At 41.5% G+C, this 17,929-nt stretch overlaps 1 protein-coding gene across 2 annotated transcripts in view; it reads left to right on the forward strand.

The window, feature by feature from the left end:
- Nucleotides 1–17,929, forward strand: part of LOC115089241 (pleckstrin homology domain-containing family A member 5-like) — a 293,269-nt gene that overhangs the window by 151,002 nt on the left and 124,338 nt on the right. Inside the window, exon 4 of one of the 2 annotated variants that reach the window (XM_029597349.1) lies at nt 5,975–6,271. The exons of the other annotated variant lie outside the window; for it this stretch is intronic. Coding sequence (XP_029453209.1) covers nt 5,975–6,092 — 118 coding nt within the window. The 3' untranslated portion in view covers nt 6,093–6,271. Of the gene's footprint in view, nt 1–5,974; nt 6,272–17,929 lie in introns of those variants that run through there. 2 annotated transcript variants of the gene reach the window in all.

The following is a 17,929-nucleotide window of genomic DNA, read 5'->3' on the forward strand; positions in this document are numbered from 1 at the left end:
AGGTGAGGAGAGATAAGGAGCAGCTCTGTTTTGGAGGAGTTTAGAGCGAGGTGGATGTTGGTGAGGAAGTCATTGATGTTGGCAAGACATGTGTTCCAGAAAGAATGTTCTGGGAGAGAATAAAATGGCGTATCTGGGAATGACCTCAAGTCATATGTATCAGCCGGGTCAATGAAGCTCATAAAAGAATCTTGAGAGAGGATATGTTCAAGACACTTAATACCTTTTGAGCTCCAATTCACAAAAGCGCTATTCTGCATGCCCCCTGCAAAGTCAACATTATGAAAAATATGGGAGCATAAAAACATCTCTTACCAACTAAAACAGTTTTCCACTGAGATCAAACATGCAACTTGGTGTTAAGTGCAAATGGAAACCTTATTTTAAGGTTAATTTTGATAAGTCAGATTTTGAATATCACCCTGGGAGATGCTGAGGCTCAAATTGCGATTCCCTTTTAAATGGGCCAAAAGTGCAATTAAGTATCTGGGAGTACATGATTTATTCTCTCGAAGGTATGTTCCATTAGTGAAATCTATTAATATGGATTTAGCAAAATGGGCTAGGGAACAATTCTCATAGTTGGGTCGTATTGCCATTATTAAAATTAGTGTTCTTACCTGTTTGCGAGATTTATAAACAAATATAATAATCTGTATCATCAGCTATTTTACGATCCTGGTAGAAAATATTTTGACTTTTTTTGGAGATGCAGACCACCTCGATTATCAGCCTAAGGTTAGAGGAAAGTCTGGAGGTCCCATATCTGGCCTGGTACTATGCAGCTTCTTAGCTTAGAGCCTTATTGGATATTCAGAGGAAAACCTTTATAAAACAATGGGTTATGTTTGAACAGCATATGGTGGAAAAAATGCCCCTCTGCCCTTCCTTGGCAACCATTGTTATGCTTTCCATTTGCACTTAACACCAAGTTGCATGTTTGATCTCAGTGGAAAACTGTTTTAGTTGGTAAGAGATGTTTTTATGCTCCCATATTTTTCATAATGTTGACTTTGCAGGGGGCATGCAGAATAGCGCTTTTGTGAATTGGAGCTCAAAAGGTATTAAGTGTCTTGAACATATCCTCTCTCAAGATTCTTTTATGAGCTTCATTGACCCGGCTGATACATATGACTTGAGGTCATTCCCAGATACGCCATTTTATTCTCTCCCAGAACATTCTTTCTTCTTTATATCAGGGCAGGTCTATGTTTGAGCATAACTGCGATGAGGTGGATAAGAAATGGGGGACTAGTTTCAAAGGTGTATAATCTCCTTAATAGGGGTCATTAAAGAGCCTTTTAAACATATAGGGGCCGATTTTAAATTTTAAGCGCGCGGGGTACATTTGTGCGCGCTACCTGGCACGCACAATTGTACACCCAATTTTATAACATGTGCGCGCTGCCGCGCACATGTTATAAAATCCAGGGTCAGCGCGCACAAGGGGGTGCACACACATGTACCTTGTGTGCGCCGAGCCCAAGGGGAGCCCCGATGGCTTTCCCTGTTCCCTCCAAGGCCGCTCCGAACTCGGAGCGGCCTTGGAGGGAACTTTTTTTTTTTTTGCTCCCCCCCACCTTTCCCTATCTAACCCACCCCCAGCCCTACCTAAATCCCCCCTATCTTATCTCGTTGAGTTATGCCTGCCAGCTCACCATCCCCCGGCACAGGCCGCTGTACCGGAGGATTCGGCACCGCCCCCGGCCCGCCCATTTTTGAAAGCCCCGCGACATACGTGCGTCCCGGGGCTTGCGCGCATCGCTGAGCCTATGCAAAATAGGCTCAGCACGCGCAGGGGTAGGTTTTCGGGGGTTACGCGCGTATCTTACACATATAACCCTTTGGAAATCTACCCCATAGTTGCTTGGTGGGCAGATTTAGGGAAATCCGTGTCTCTGGAAACATGGGATCATGTCTTCCTATCAGCCCGTACATGTTCTATTTCTGCGCTGCTGCAAGAGAACTGCTATAAACTTCTCTTTTGTTGGTATCTGACACCAGAAAGAATTGCACCATATGTGTCCAGCCATCCCCAAGACTTGTTGGAGAGATTGTGGGGTATTGGAACTTTATTCCATATCTGGTGGGATTGCCGAGTGGTCACTTGTTTTTGGAAACAGATCATAGATTGGATCCACAGTGCATTAGGTTTATTTATGATGCTTATCTGAAATTACTTAATATGCCAGCTGTAGGGCTTGATAAACCAATAACGCCTGTGACAGCAGGTGTTTACTGTAACTCCATGCAAGTTGGCATCCTTTTGGAAATGATCTGATACCCCTTCTTTTAATGCTGTTTTACACTTTATTTAAACATTTTTGTATACCACCTACACAAACAAAATGTGAACTAAGCAGTTTACAGTTACATAAAAAAGATAACAGAATATGAAATAAAATACGTTTTAAAAGAGATACAAATGGAAGAAGTAGAGGTATAAAAGGTTCAAGTTAGATTGTAATTGAAACAGACAGTGAGAGGGAATGGGAAGAGACTTACGGTTGATTTATCTTATTGAAGGCAATAGAACATGGGTTTTGAGGGCTTTTTTGAATTCTTTGGTGATAGAAATAAGCCGGATGGATTTGAGTAAATCATTCCATAAAGTGGAGCCAGTCACAGAAAAAGCTTGTTTATGTGTTAGGTCCAGTCTTGCAGTTTTGATGGTGGGTATTTCAAGTAAACATTTGTCCATTGACGTAATTGCCACAACGGTTTGTAAATTCTCAGAACAGAGAAGAGCCATACAGTAGATGGGTTATAGATTAGGTTATGAATTATGATCAATATTTTGTATTGAATTAGATAATGTATTGGTAACCAGTGTCAATATTGCAGTGTTGGAGTGATATGTTCGCGACGGGAGATGTTGGTTAGCGAGCAAGCAGCGGTATTCTGAATGAGTTGAAGTGGGCGAATGAGTGTATCAGGAAGACCTAGGTAGAGAGAGTTACAATAATCTATTCCGGTTAATATGAGAGCTTGTAAGATTGTTCATAAGTCATTTGGGAAAAGTAAAAGTTTTAGTTTTTTTTTTTTTTGTTTTGTTTTTTTTAGTAAATGAAGTTTGTAAAATGATTTCTTTACTATTATAGAGATATTCATGGTCAGGGATAGGTTAGAATCAAATATAATGCCCAGATTACGAACGTGATGGACAATTGAAATGGTGCAGTTGTTAAATACTAGTTCGGTCAGTAGACGCTCAGATGGGGAGGAAATAGAAATTAGGATCGTGATTTCAGTTTTAGTGGTATTTACCTTTAAATGGTTGAGACAACCAAGTGCTAATGGTTTTCAGATATAGACAGGTTAGGGAGAGACTGTTGGGCCAAGAAATGGCGTAGGGATCAAGAAACTGAATGTCATCCATGTAGATTTTAAATATTACACCTAGTCCATCCAGAAGGTGACAGAGGTAGAAGATATATGTTGAATAATAAAGCCGATAGAGAAGAGCCTTGGGGGACACCTCTATCACTAAAGTACCAAGAAGAGCTGAAGTTACCAAGATAGATTATTTTAAGGGTGATTAGATAGAAAAGATTTAAACCATTGTAAAGCAATACCAGTGATCCCAGTGTGTTGAAGATTAAGGGTGAGGATGTCGTAATTTGTAGTATCGAAGGCAGCGGAGATATCTAAGAATACTGCTATATAGTCTGTATTGGAGTCGAGGCCACAAAAGATTGTGTCGAAGGAAAATAGAAGAAGGGTCTCTGTACTATGTCCCTTGCGGAATCAGTGTTGGTTTAGATGTAGTAGGTTGTTCTCAAGGTATTCAGAGTTATTTATTTATTTAGTCAGTTTTATATACTGATGTTCGGTTTTTTGGACCTTCACAATGGTTTACAATTGTATAAAATAAAAGAACATATAGTACAGCATACAAACAAAATAAGTTGTGAGTTGGTGAACTACAGATTCTATTAATTTAGCAATGGTTGTGATGGGGTGGTAATTTGTAAAATTGGATGGATGGATCATTAGTTTTCTTTTTAGGAACTGGAAGAATTGATTGAGTGTATCAGGGAAGCAACCAGTACTGAGTGACAGGTTAACTAATTTGGGGTGGCAATGTGTCCTTTCAAAGGTTTTAGTAAGTTTCCGTGACGGGGTTATATGGTCTATTGGAAGGTTTTATTTTAGATATGACATGAGATATGGTTTTGGTATTAATATCTGAAAAATTTGGGAAGGAATAGACCGAGGAAGGAAGTAATGACTGGGATTGGTAAGTGAGCAAATTCAGATGAGATGGTAGTTATTTTATATCCAAAATATTGAGCTATGTTGCAGAAATCGTTGTTTATATGATCATATTGATTATGCCAAGAGGTAGTTAATCTTTTTACAAAATCAAATAGTATATGTGGGTTGCCATTAGCTGATTTAATTTGTATGGCGTAGAATGTTTTTTTAGATCGATCTATTTCTTTTTTTTATATTTGTATAGGTAGGTATAATATGTGTTTTTTGTGTTCTGGGATAGGTGTTTATCTCCACTGTCATTCGAGGCATCTTAATTTTTGTTTCATTAATCGTAGAGAGTGGGTATACCAAACAACCTTTAGTTTCGAGGATATGGAACATAGTTATGGGAGCTATTGTATTTAGGCAGTTTTTGATTGACGTGTTCCACTTGAACTAGATTTTCGGCATCAGTTGCTAGTAGGTCAGTAATTTGGGGAAGATGATCTATAAATTGTTCTTGATCTATCTTTTTTCGGACAAATATGTTTTTTTTTTGGTGTCAGTGTAACTGATGGGACCTTTTTAAAGGTTTTACTTGGCTTTTTAACTGAATAATGTAATGGTCAGACCAAGGTATAGGGGAAACAGTATAAGTTCAGATTTGTAGGGTTGTAAAACACTTGATCTAGGGTATTGCCTGATTTGTAAGTTGGTTCAGCGATTAGTTGACTAGTAAAGCTTTGGGTAAGTGAGAAACTGTTGGGTTTGGGGATGGAATTGAAGTATAGTATAGTTGGTAGGGTGGTAATGGTTTCAAGGAAAGGGATAAATCATGGTTAAGTGAGCCAGGAGGACAGTACACAATGCAGAAATTTACAATAGAGGTAGTAACTAACCATTTCAAAGTTGTCATGGAATAAGAAGGTTTTTCTTATTTGGATGTAGGTGAGTCTTCATGAATATTAAAAAGCCTCCTTGTCATATGGGGCGAGATTGAGAGACATGGTAGTTAGTGGGACAAAGGTGGTTTAGTAAGACAGTATCATGATCGTACAACCAAGTTTCTGAAATTAACATTTCATCAGGAGATTGAGTTGATAATGTCATAGATAATGGGCTCTTTCTTCCTAATGGAGTGGGCAGTGAGCAATATGATAAAGAGGTGATGAAAAGAGCTGCTGTTTTTAGAGGGAGAGATTGTAATTAAAGAAGGTGGGTGTGGTTGAGGTTTACTATAGTATGAGTTATTGAGGTTGTATCTGCCATTGCCTATTACAGTCAGGATGCACCCTTTAGACAGAAGCTGGGGGGAAATTGAAAGGAGGAGGAAGTGGGGAGGGGGATACGAGGAAGCAATCAAAAAACTGGAATATGGGTGCGTACAAAGGGGCGAGCCCCTCTGTCGCGCTCCTTTGGTGCGGCGCCTTCGGCGTCATGGTTGGCCTCAAGAACCGGTGGCTCGGGGTGATGTCGGGGGCGGGGTTTAGACCGTGCGGTTCTGAGGAGCCACAGGTGGACGTGACAGCAATAGTTCAGGCTGACAGATGATAGCTCCCGCACTGAAAGCTGGGAGCGCACAGCGGAGTAGTAACAGCAGCAAAGATTGCGAATTAATTTTCGTATGGCCTACATTACTACATCCCTCCATAACCAAATACCGTCCTTCAACAGAGTCTGGGCACCATATATTAGCTGGTGGGATATGAAGTTCAGAGTGCTTTAGTTTTTCTTTTTCTTATGTTAACTGAATTTTCCCTATTGTGCTTTCTTTCAGAATTGGAAGTGGTTGTCCTGCCAGACATCTTTTTCCTTTAGCTCATATTGTGCTCCTTCTAGTTTTGTTGTTTGACATTTGGAGGCGGGCTTCACCATTGCTACTATCATCCTATTGATGCTCTTGTTTGACACCAAGGCTTTTGTTTAATAACTAACTCTGTGCTAACTTATTCTTGATTATTGTGTAGTGCAGATGGTGGCGGGGAGGATTTTCTTTGGTAAGATGAAAATGGAATGTTTCTTGCCTATGTTAGATTTGTACATTTGTCGTTTGTATTTTTGTGACATTCAATAAAAATTTTCAATGGAAAAAAAAATATAATGCATTATAAAACATGATCATTATGCCAGCCAGAGCATCACTGAACATCACAAACTTGTTGAAACAGCCACGTTTAAATCCTTTTCCTGATCTGGTGAGTACAGGTGGGATGCAAGTCCAACTGGGCCTTCCCCAGGAAGAGGTGCAAATATAATATGGTAAAAGCTAAAGAGAAGGTTCCTGCAGAGCGGTGCATGCCATACGGGTTAGTGCTGTCCAGCTCCAATCTAATGCCAATCAGGGCACTAGCTCTTACTCCCCACCCCCTGTGGAAACTGAACTCCTAGTCAGAGGGGCAGTAAACTTTCCAGGCCTGATGTTTGTCTATGGGCAGAAGCTGGCGTTCTGGTGCTGGGGCCTGTACCCAAGCTCTGTCCACACAAATCATGTTTTCTCCACACGAAATATGAATTTTAAAAGCCCTGCCTGCGCAAAGCTGAGAGAGATTACGCAACCAAGTTGGGCTGGTGCGTGCCGAAGGGCTTTTGTAAGCCACCCATGGACACGCGTATCTCCTGCTGTGCACGCACGAGGGAGAAGGTTAAAAAAAGGGGCGGGCATAGGTGTGTTGTGCCTGGCCAGGAAATGTGCGCGCCGGGGTCCCCTACCGTGTAAACGTACTTGTGATATGAATGGTGTGTAACTAATAAAATAATCTAGGCTAGTTAGCAGGGTTTTAAGGGTCAAGGCTATTTAACTTGGAAGATTAGGAAATTCTATCCCTTAACTAGGCCAACTGGGAAAATGGTGAATGGCGTTGGTGGTAGAAGTGGCATATGCGCACGTCCATTTAAAATTGTACGCACATGCACGCGTGTCCAGGCTATTTTATAACGTGCGCATATACATGTGCCTACCCGCCGATATTAGTTAGTCTTAGTTTTCAGTGCAGAAAGCAGTTTTTGTGTGCAGCTTATGTATGTAAATGTTTTGATGTACGCTAGGCATTTTTTTTAATGAGCACATTTCCAGGTTATTCTTTTAACATCTGATACATTAAATGCACCTAGCTTCCTATGTCGGCAGTCGCAACTGGTTTTAGCTTGTGCATTAAGAGACTGTGCTGAATTTCAGTGCGCAGTCAACGCTCGGCTTCTTGCGTGGCCTCTGGGGAAAGGACTGGGCAGGCCTGCTGCTCCTGGCATGCACACTGGCGTAGACTGATTGCCAAGGAGGTGCTTCCCTGCCACTAATGTGCCCTGCAGCAGCCCAGCCCCTCCAGACCAGATGGTTAGAAACAGCAGATATTATTCAAATGGCATTTTAAAGAAGCATCATTCATAGTTCCCTGTTTGACTTTTCATTTTATTGTAGAGGCAGTGTTGGCATCTAAATTTCATGAAAACTCATTAGATGTTCTGTGCTAAGCTGGTCCTCCTCCAAATCGAATGTAATAAGGTGTGAATTGCTGAAGTGTAGGCCAGTGTAAGGAGACTTATTAAAAACAAAATCATGATGATATAAGAAATCAAATATAATATGGTGAAAGGAAAGTTGACTCAGGAGTTGGACCCAAAAAATCTCCTAACAGAGGGCAGGGTCTGGAAAGCTGATATGAAAATGCGTGGTGTTAAAAGTGCAAAGCTTACTGGCAGAGAAAGGCGAGGATCTTTTCAGGGGGATGTAGACCTTGATTATTGCCCCCTTAAATGTATATCGTTCCAAAAAACGTCCTGCTCTTTTGCAAGATAGGTGGACACAAATCTAGTCTGATCTGAGTTTGGTTGGACCATGCCTTTTTATGGCACCGAATGCGCGTTTGTTATATGTAATGTATGCTGATATAATTTAAGAGCGATATAGATGGAAGTCAGTTTATGAACTTTTGATTAATTTTATTATGTCTTTCTTGAGGTAGACTTGTATTTCGATTTTAATCTGATTTAATTATCTGTTATGTATTTTGTTTTTTAACTTTATTGTAAACCGCCAAGTTTGAATTCCAGATTGACGGTTTATAAATAAATATTATCAGTACAGTGCATAGCAAATACACAAAAAAAAAAAGCATCATGCTCTTTTTTCTGATTTGACACAATAGTACAACATAAACTGAAAATGAATAGTTGGCCAGATGTTTGGGAACAGCGTTGTTAGTTTCGGTAGCTTGCTGATAGACATATGGGTTGGGAGTGCCTGGGTGTTGGATTAAGTATGGAAACTTACATGGTAGCATAGTAAGGATGGCAGATAAAGACCAAATGTTCCATCAAGCATGTCCAGCAAGTTTCTTATGATAACTGCCACTGTGTGCACTTTACTGGGCCATCTCCACCCAAGATTGTAGAGAAGCAAGAAGAAGAAAATAACAAAAAATCTGACTTGGAGAAGGAGTGATACCCTACAAGTGCCATGATAGACTAGGCAGGAATAAGTGAGCAGAATGGATGGAACAATTGACCTTTATCAGGTAGCATCTACTGTGTTACTAGAAAATCAGGTGGTAGTTCATGTGAGTTTAGTGTGACGTCTTTCTTCACTATGGTGTTAGCTTTTCCTCAGACAGGGCCACAAAGATTTCACTCTATCAAAAGTTTAAGTTCTGATCTTTCTCCATCAATGGATTTGTTCAAGCGTGCTCAGTGGGAGGGCACAGAGAAAAGTCGTGGACTATAGCTTTGAGATAAGCCAGTACTATAGCTTCAGTGATTGAAATGAACAAAGGAGTACAGGAAAGTAAGAATCTAAGGCCCTGATTTACTAAGCTTTTCTCCCCTAAGAGAATGTTTTTGTAAAGATAGAGGTCTTTGGAAATCAACTCATTCTGGCTGGAGAAAAATGACCATGGACAGGGTCCAGTATCCAGATGAAGTAAAAGCGCTTTAGCAGCAATCGAAGGAGATAGAGAAGTACAAGGCTGTATGTGAGAGGGCAGAATAGGTGGAACCTAGTCACTACTGCTGATTTGGCCAATTGTTGTTCATAGAGATCCCATTCTACAATAGCCTTGCTGGGCACATGTGCGGAGACTGGAGCTAACAGCTGAATACTGAGACTGCTTACGCTTCTGTATCCACTGCTATGCTCTGACCTGAGCCCGTGTGTGACTATAAACAAATCTCTTAAGAACCTAACATAAGGCTTTGCTATGCTGGGTCAGACCAAGGGTCCATCAAGCCCAGTATCCTGTTTCAGTGTCCAATTCAAGTCACAAGTACCTGGCAGGATCCCAAGGGGTAGATAGATTTAAGCACCTATTCCAAGAATAAGCAGTGGATTTCTGCAACTTTCCCTTAATTAATGGACTTTTCCTCTAGGAACGTGTCCAAACCTTTTTTAAATTCTGCTATTATAATAGTTTTCACCACATCCTCTAGCAATGAATTCCAGAGCTTAATTATGTGTTAAGTAAAAAAAATTTTTTTTATCTTATTAGTTTTAAATGTACTACCCAGTAACTTCATTGTATATCCCCTGGTCTTTACACTACTTATTTTATAGATCTCTATCAGCTGTCTCTTCTTCAAGCTGAATAGTCCTAACCTCTTTGGCCTTTCTTCATAGGGGAATTGTTCCATCCCCTTTATCATCTTGGTCGCCTTTTCTAATTCTGCCATAGCTTTCTTGAGATGTGGTGACCAGAACTGAGCACAGTACTCAAGATGAGGTCACACCATGCAGCGATACAGGGGTATTATGATATTCTCTGTTTTAGTCTCCATTTCTTTCCTAATAATCCTTAGCATTCCTTTGGCTTTCTTGGCTGCTGCTGCACTGAGCAGAAGATTTCAATGCATTTTCAACGATGACACCTAGATCCTTTTCCTGAGTGGTGACACCTAATGTGGAACCTTGCATTTTATAGCTATAATTTGGATTTCTCTTCCCTAACTGCATCACTTTGCACTTAACCCCTGCTGCTGAAATGGAAGATAATAAAACCAGCAGCACTGTAATAATGGGTAATTTCATTTACCTCCGTATTGACTGAGTGAATGTCACAGCAGGACATGCTAGAGAGGTCCGGTTCCTAGATAAAAAATAAATTGCTTGATGGAGCAGCTGGTACAAGAACCAACAAGAGGGGAAACTATTTTAGACCCAGTCCTTACTGGAACGCAGGATTTGCTGCGAGAAGTAACAGTTTTGGAGCCACTTGGCAATAGTGATCACATTATCATATTTGACTTAACTGGAGGGAGGGCACTAAAGAAATGTGCTGCAATAGCATTTAACTTCTAGCAGAATGACTGATAAAATGAGGAAAATGGTTAGGAAAAAAACTTAAAGGAGCAGTTGCAAAAGTTGTTTACCTCAGGCATGGGCCATCTTGGAAGCCCAGACCAGATATATTCCGTGCATTTGAAAAGGGGGAAGTAAGACTAAACAACTACCAGCATAGTTAAAAGGTGAAATGGAAAATTGAAACAGAACAAGTATTGGCAAGTTAGATGCAAAGCATTGATAAGGAAGGCAAAGAGAATTTGAAAAAAAGCTTGCTGTAGAAGCAAAAACTCATAACAAACTGTTTCAGGTACATTTGAAGTAAAGAGCCTTCTAATGAGTCAGTTGGCCATTAGATAATCAAGGGTTGACAAAGCAATAGCAGAGAGACTAAATTAATTCTTTGCTTTGGTCTTCCTTGAGGAAGATGTAAGAGATACCCATACCAGACATGATATTCAGTGGTAATGATTCGGCAAAACTGAACCAAATAATGTTGTGTTGGGAAATTTCAGTGTACCTGAAAGATGTAATAGAGCAAATTGACAAACTAAAGAGTTGCAGATCACCTGGACCAGATGGTATATATATCCCAGAGTGCTGAAAGAAGCGAAAAATGAAATTGTAGACCTGCTATTAGTAACTTGTAAATTATCATTAAAATTTTCTATGGCACCTGCAGAGTGGAGGGTTGCCAGTGTAATGCTAGTTTTTAAAAAGGGATAAAGGAGTGATCCAGTAAACTACAGACTAGTGATTCTGACATATGTGCTAGGCAAAATGGTGGAAACTATTATAAACAAAATTGCTTTAACATTTAATGGAACAAAGCCAACATGGATTTAGCCAAGGAAAGTCTTCGCTCACCAGTCTGCTACATTTTTTGAGGGCATAAATAAGTGTATAAAGCTGAGCCACTTGATATAGTGTATCTGGATTTCCAGACAGCATTTGACAAGGTGCCTTATGAGAGGCTACTTAGGAAATAAAAAAAAAAAAATGGGATAGGAGTCAGTGTTCTAGTGTGGAAAGACAGAAAACAGAGAGTAGGGCTAAATGGTAAATTTTCCCAGTGGAGAAAGGTGAATAGTGGAGTACCGCAGAGATCTGTTCCAGGACCGCTGCCTTTTAACATAAGAACATGCCATACTGGGTCAGACCAAGGGTCCATCAAGCCCAGCATCCTGTTTCCAACCGTGGCCAATCCAGGCCATAAGAACCTGGAAATGACCTAGAAATGGGAACAGTGAGTGAGGTGATCAGCTAGCTATCATTTGGGCTATTCTTCCTAAGTGCCTTACTTTGCATTTGTCCAAATTGAATTTCATTTGCCATTCGTCTGACCAGTCTCCCAGTTTTACAAAGTCCTCTTGTGATTAAACAAGTCATCAGCAAATTTGATCACCTTTCTTGTTCCCATTTCCAGGTAATGTATAAATAAGGTAGAAAGCAGTGGTCCCTAAAGAGTCTGTGTCCAGTCTCGTCCACCAGGCTGCATAGTTATTGACAGACCTACCGTCAGATGTTCCTGAGGAGCCACCTGAACGCTCATCCCCTCTGGATAAACCTTACATAGTACGACTTTATGCTAACTCCCCACCAGGTAAAGGTGACAAACTTTTGGATGACTTTGTCCAGAAAGTCTTTCAAATTTCGATGCTAACATCACGCATCAAACATCATCAATTTTATGTTACAGTACATCTGAGTGCCTCTAGCATGTGAAGCCCTTTGTTCATTCCGAGACGGGTGACTGCAGCCTCTCCAGGATTTGGAGGAAGGAATAAGGCACCTCCTGTGCCCAGTGAACGAGGCTTTTGAGATTGCACACCTCTGCAGCTTCCATCATGGCCTGTCGCATGTTATGGTTAAGGGCTAGTGCGATATAGGGAGGATATTCCTGAGAAACTTGCCGACCTTCCATGCCTGGGAGATGACCTTTTTGGTGACAAACTCAGGGAGACAGTAACTCAGATCAAAGAACAGAATGCAGCGGTGAAGTCCCTAATGTTCCCGACAGACCAGCCAACCTCCTTCAGGCAATACTAATGCTAATCGTCCAAAAAAATCTACAGATGAAACTACACCCAACAAACATATATACACCCTACGAAATCGCACTATTCGACTCCACAAAATTTCAAATATGTCTGGTCTACTGCCCCCCTGGCTCACTAGACCACAACTGCTCACCACTAATAGAATGTCTCATGACCAATATCACACTAAGTAAACCTATCATCATTCTAGGAGACTTCAGCATCTTCATGGACACACTCCCTCACTCAAAAGCATGCCAAACAATCATCGATGCACTATCAACGATGCAACTAAAACAAATCATCAACACCCCAACACACAAAGCTGGACACACCATAGACCTCATTTTCATCAACCCTGATACATGGTTAACCTATGATACTAGCACTACCAGTATCCCATGGTCAGACCACCACCTAATTCGAGCCAACTTGAGTCACAACTCCAACCTCACAACAAGAAAAAAACACCCCAACAACAATGACATACCGCCCACCCTTCAACACTGAAATCTTCCAAGAAAAACTCCAAACGGAACTAAAAAAATAAGAACATAAGAATATAAGAAAATGCCATACTGGGTCAGACCAAGGGTCCGTCCAAGCCCAGCATCCTGTTTCCAACAGTGGCCAATCCAGACCATAAGAACCTGGTAAGTACCCAAAAACTAAGTCTATTCCATGCTACCATTGCTAATGGCAGTGGCTATTCTCTAAGTGAACGTAATAGCAGGTAATGGACTTCTCCTCCAAGAACTTATCCAATCCTTTTTTAAACACACCTATACTAACTGCACTAACCACATCCTCTGGCAACAAATTCCAGAGTTTAATTGTGCATTGAGTAAAAAAAAACTTTCTCCGATTAGTTTTAAATGTGCCCCATGCTAACTTCATGGAGTGCCCCCTAGTCTTTCTACTATGCGAAAGAGTAAATAACCGATTCACATCTACCTGTTCTAGACCTCTCATGATTTTAAACATCTCTATCATATCCCCCCTCAGCCGTCTCTTCTCCAAGCTGAAAAGTTCTAACCTCTTTAGTCTTTCCTAAAAGGAGAGCTGTTCCATTCCCCTTATCATTTTGGTAGCCCTTCTCTGTATCTTCTCCATCGCAATTATATCTTTTTTGAGATGCGGCGATCAGAATTGTACACAGTATTCAAGGTGCGGTCTCTCCATGGAGCGATACAGAGGCATTATGACATTTTCCATTTTATTCACCATTCCCTTTCTAATAATTCCCAACATTCTGTTTGCTTTTTTGACTGACGCAGCACACTGAACAGACTATTTCAATGTGTTATCCACTATGACACCTAGATCGCTTTCTTGGGTTGTAGCACCTAATATGGAACCCAACATTGTGTAATTATAGCATGGGTTATTTTTCCCTATATGCATCGCCTTGCACTTATCCACATTAAATTTCATCTGCCATTTGGATGCCCAATTTTCCAGTCTCACAAGGTCTTCCTGCAATTTATCACAATCTGCTTGTGATTTAACTACTCTGAACAATTTTGTGTCATCTGCAAATTTGATTATCTCACTCGTCAAATAGACCTATCAAACTCCGAAAATGCTACCAAATCATGGCTAACCATCGCTGACAACTTAAACCCCACCATCACAAAAACAATTAAGAACCCACAAAATACAAACCAATGGTACAATAACAACATCAGAGCGGCCAAACACCAACTGCGGAAAAAAGAAAAGGCATGGCGTAAGATTAAATCAACAGCCCTACTAACCACATATTGAAACTACCTGTCACACTCCAAAATTCTTATTAACACCAAAAATATTTTTCTCACACAAAATTTATAAGTTCCAACACAACCCAAGAATGCTATTCTCTATTGTAAAGAACATCACAAAAACCTCTAACCAGAAAACTCCTTCTACCAAAATCGGAAGCAATGATTTCGCAGAATTCTTCAATAAAAAAATTATAAACCTAATCAACAACAACCTCCACACCAACAGCCAAAACATCAAAATGAAAATGAAAGATATACCAAACTGGTCAAACTTCGACACAGCCTCCACCCTATAAATCCAGGCAATCATAAAAAAAATGAACCCTGCCAACCACCCACTAGATATCATTCCCATACCAACTATAAAAACCATAGAAACCACTTTAACTAAAACACGCACAGATATCATAAACCTATCCCTGACGGAAGGAAACTACCCTAACTGTCTCAAATCAGCAATAATTAAGCCAATATTAAAAAAGAACAATTTGGACCCCGACAAACCTCTAAACTACCACCCGATCTCTAACTTATCCCTCATATCCAAGATAATTGAAAAGGTGGTACACTCCCAACTCACTGACCACCTAGAAAAAAACATCCTACATCCATATCAATTTGGCTTTAGAATAAACCTAAGCCAGAAACGCTGCTACTCTCACTGAATGACGCTGTCCTCAGAGGCTTTGACAATGGTCAAAAATACCTACTCATCCTCCTAGACCTATCTGCAGTTAACGGTTAACCACAATACTCCTAGAAAGTCTAACCGAAATAGGACTAACCGACGTAACCCTAAGATGGTTCTCATCATACCTATCTAACAGAAACTACCAAGTATCAATTAACAACACTCTCTCCAAAAAAAATGAACCTGAACACTGGTGTCCCCCAAGGATCCGCCCTGTCCGCTACTCTGTTCAACATATACTTACTGCCAATATGTCAACTTCTAAAGGACCTTGGAGTGACCCACTTCATATACACGTTTGACATTCAAATACTTCTACCTATTCAAAATTCACTGGAAGAAACCTACAAGAAAACTGCCACATACCTAGCTGCAATCAAACTACTAACACGCCTGAAACTCATAATAAACATTGAAAAAACAGAAATAATAATCTGGGAACATAAACCCACCACCTCACCACCACTAAAACTTGAAAACCAAATAACCACAATCTCCCCAGTCACTCAGACAAGGAACCTAGGAGTCATCGACAGTGAACTATCCTTCAAGAATCACATAACAAACAAAATCAAGGAAGGGTATCACAAAATCAAGGAAGGGTATCACAAACTATTAACGTTAAGGCATCTAAAACCATTCCTAACCCCACAAGATTTCAGATCTATACTTCAATTACTCATCTTCTCAAACATCGACTACTGCAACTCCCTACTACTCGGTCTACCTAATTCCAAGATCAAACCACTACAAAACTCAGCTGCCAGAATCTTAACAGGCACAAAAAAGAATACATAACCCTTACCCTTATATCACTTCACTGGCTCCCAATCAAATCCCGAATAGAATACAAGATACTGACCATCATACACAACTTAATACACAAAGAACAAACAAAATGGTCAGAAATAAACATCACTCTCCACAAACCCAAACGAAACCTACGATCTAACAACAAAGGCCTCCTGACAATCCCCTCCGTCGGAACTACGCAACTCACAACAATCCAAGAAAGAGCATTCTCCATCGCCAGCCCCAAAATCTGGAACACACTTCTGACTGAACTAAGGCTCCGACCCAACCTAAAAACATTCAAGAAAGACGTGAAAACTTGGCTGTTCACCAGAGCCTACCAGACACCCTAATACAAACGAATCATACCAACACAACAGACCACCTGAACGACCATTATCAAACATACATCCCCCAAGAAACTTAACACCCCAATCACACAGTACTACCTTTCTCTACATAAACCTGCTGTCGTTCTATTACCCAGCTCTGTACTTTTAACAGATTGTACTTTTTCATGCTGACCTGATCCGATGATGACATATGTAATATATACTTGGGACAATTAAAAGAAACAACAAAAAAAACCCCAAAACTTTTCACTCTTATATACAGCAAGACCTTTTTCAGGAAAATCTCCCAAAAAACTCCACGCCAACCGCTTGTTCTTCAGTGTAGAGAGAGGAATGTTCTTGCGAAGATTTGAAGAAATTCAGGTAACCCCTGATCTTCTGTCCCACAAATAAAGCAGCACTAAAGTGAAAATATGATCGGGAGAATTGTGTCCTAAGCAAAGGATCACCAAAGAGTAAACGCTATCCAACTCTTCCTGTAAAGTGGGTTATCATTGGCGAGGCCTGGGTCCTTCTAGCCTTCTAAAACTTTCCCCAAAGGAGCGGGGAAGGAAGGGGCGTTGTGCGGTAACCGGCACGGAGTCCTGCTGACTGTGAACGTAGGATTGTACCTCGCCCTGACCGTAGGAAGGCCGGGTAATAAATGTTTTAAAAGAGAAATCAAGGGGGGAGGGGGTAACTACCCAGAGTGGAGAAATGAATTCCTGGGCCATTTTGGTCTTTATCTGCTGTCATTTGTTCTCTAACACCGGGACAGTGATGATCGCTCTCTGTGGGGGCCGACGCTGTATCAAGCGCGATAAAATGTGTCCCCCCAGCTGGGCACATGTTTTGTTCTTTGTTTCAACCTGCGCACATCCCCCGTCTCTTGGGCAATAGGCAAACGAGCTGCCGTGCTGAAAAGGACATGCTAGGGATAAATTGTGCATCCGTGGCATCGGGCCCCCGGGAGACGTGGCTGTGCCTGGGTTAGGGAAACAGACGCTCTTAAATTCAGGGGCTGTCGTCTTAACCTGACCCCTGCTGATTTATTTTTTCTTTCTTTTCATACTGCTTCCTGTGCTTCCTTCTACTTTGTATTGGGATTTCTGGGGGGGGGGGGGGGGGGTTTGGACCCTTGATGTGCATCAAGACTTAACGCCGGCTCCAGGGCTGGCGTTAATTCTTGCGTTTAAAATAGGCAGATTTTAAAAGGTGCGCGCGGCGTACATTTGTACGCATAACCCAGCGCGCACAAATGTAGGCCCGATTTTATAACATGCGCTCGCAGCCGCTTGCATGTTATAAAATCAGGGGTCGGCAGGTGCAAGGGGGGTGCACCTTGCGTGCACCGAGCCCTCGAGGAGACCAGCTGGCTTTCCCCGTTCCCTCCAAGGCCGCTCTGAAATCGGAGCAGCCTCGGAGGGAACTTTCCTACCCCTACTTCCCCCCCCCCCCCCCCCATACCTTTTATTTCACAAGTTACGCCTGCCGGCCCAGCAGCAGTGGAGAGGCCTCTGGCCACGCCCCACCCCGGATCGCCCATTTTTTTCAAGCCCCGGGACTTACACGTGTCCCAGGGCTTTACCCGCGCCGCCGGGCCTTTTGAAAATAGGCCCAGCGCGCATAACCCCCCCTATGCGTGTAAATCTTTGAAAATCTGCCCCAATATGCACATCGGGCGCACGGTGAGTTTTTTGCATGGAGGGCAATAGGTAATAGCTTGATTTAGATGGCATTAGCTACGAGTGCGTTTGCATGCGCGGATCCCCGTTCTGCAGCAGGTGTCAGCCTAGCGCGGCCAATCCCAGGCAAACCTGTGCATGATATAGCATCGGCCCCCCCGT

Source organism: Rhinatrema bivittatum, chromosome 4, assembly GCF_901001135.1.
Source record: "Rhinatrema bivittatum chromosome 4, aRhiBiv1.1, whole genome shotgun sequence".
In the NCBI taxonomy this organism is placed as follows: domain Eukaryota; kingdom Metazoa; phylum Chordata; class Amphibia; order Gymnophiona; family Rhinatrematidae; genus Rhinatrema; species Rhinatrema bivittatum.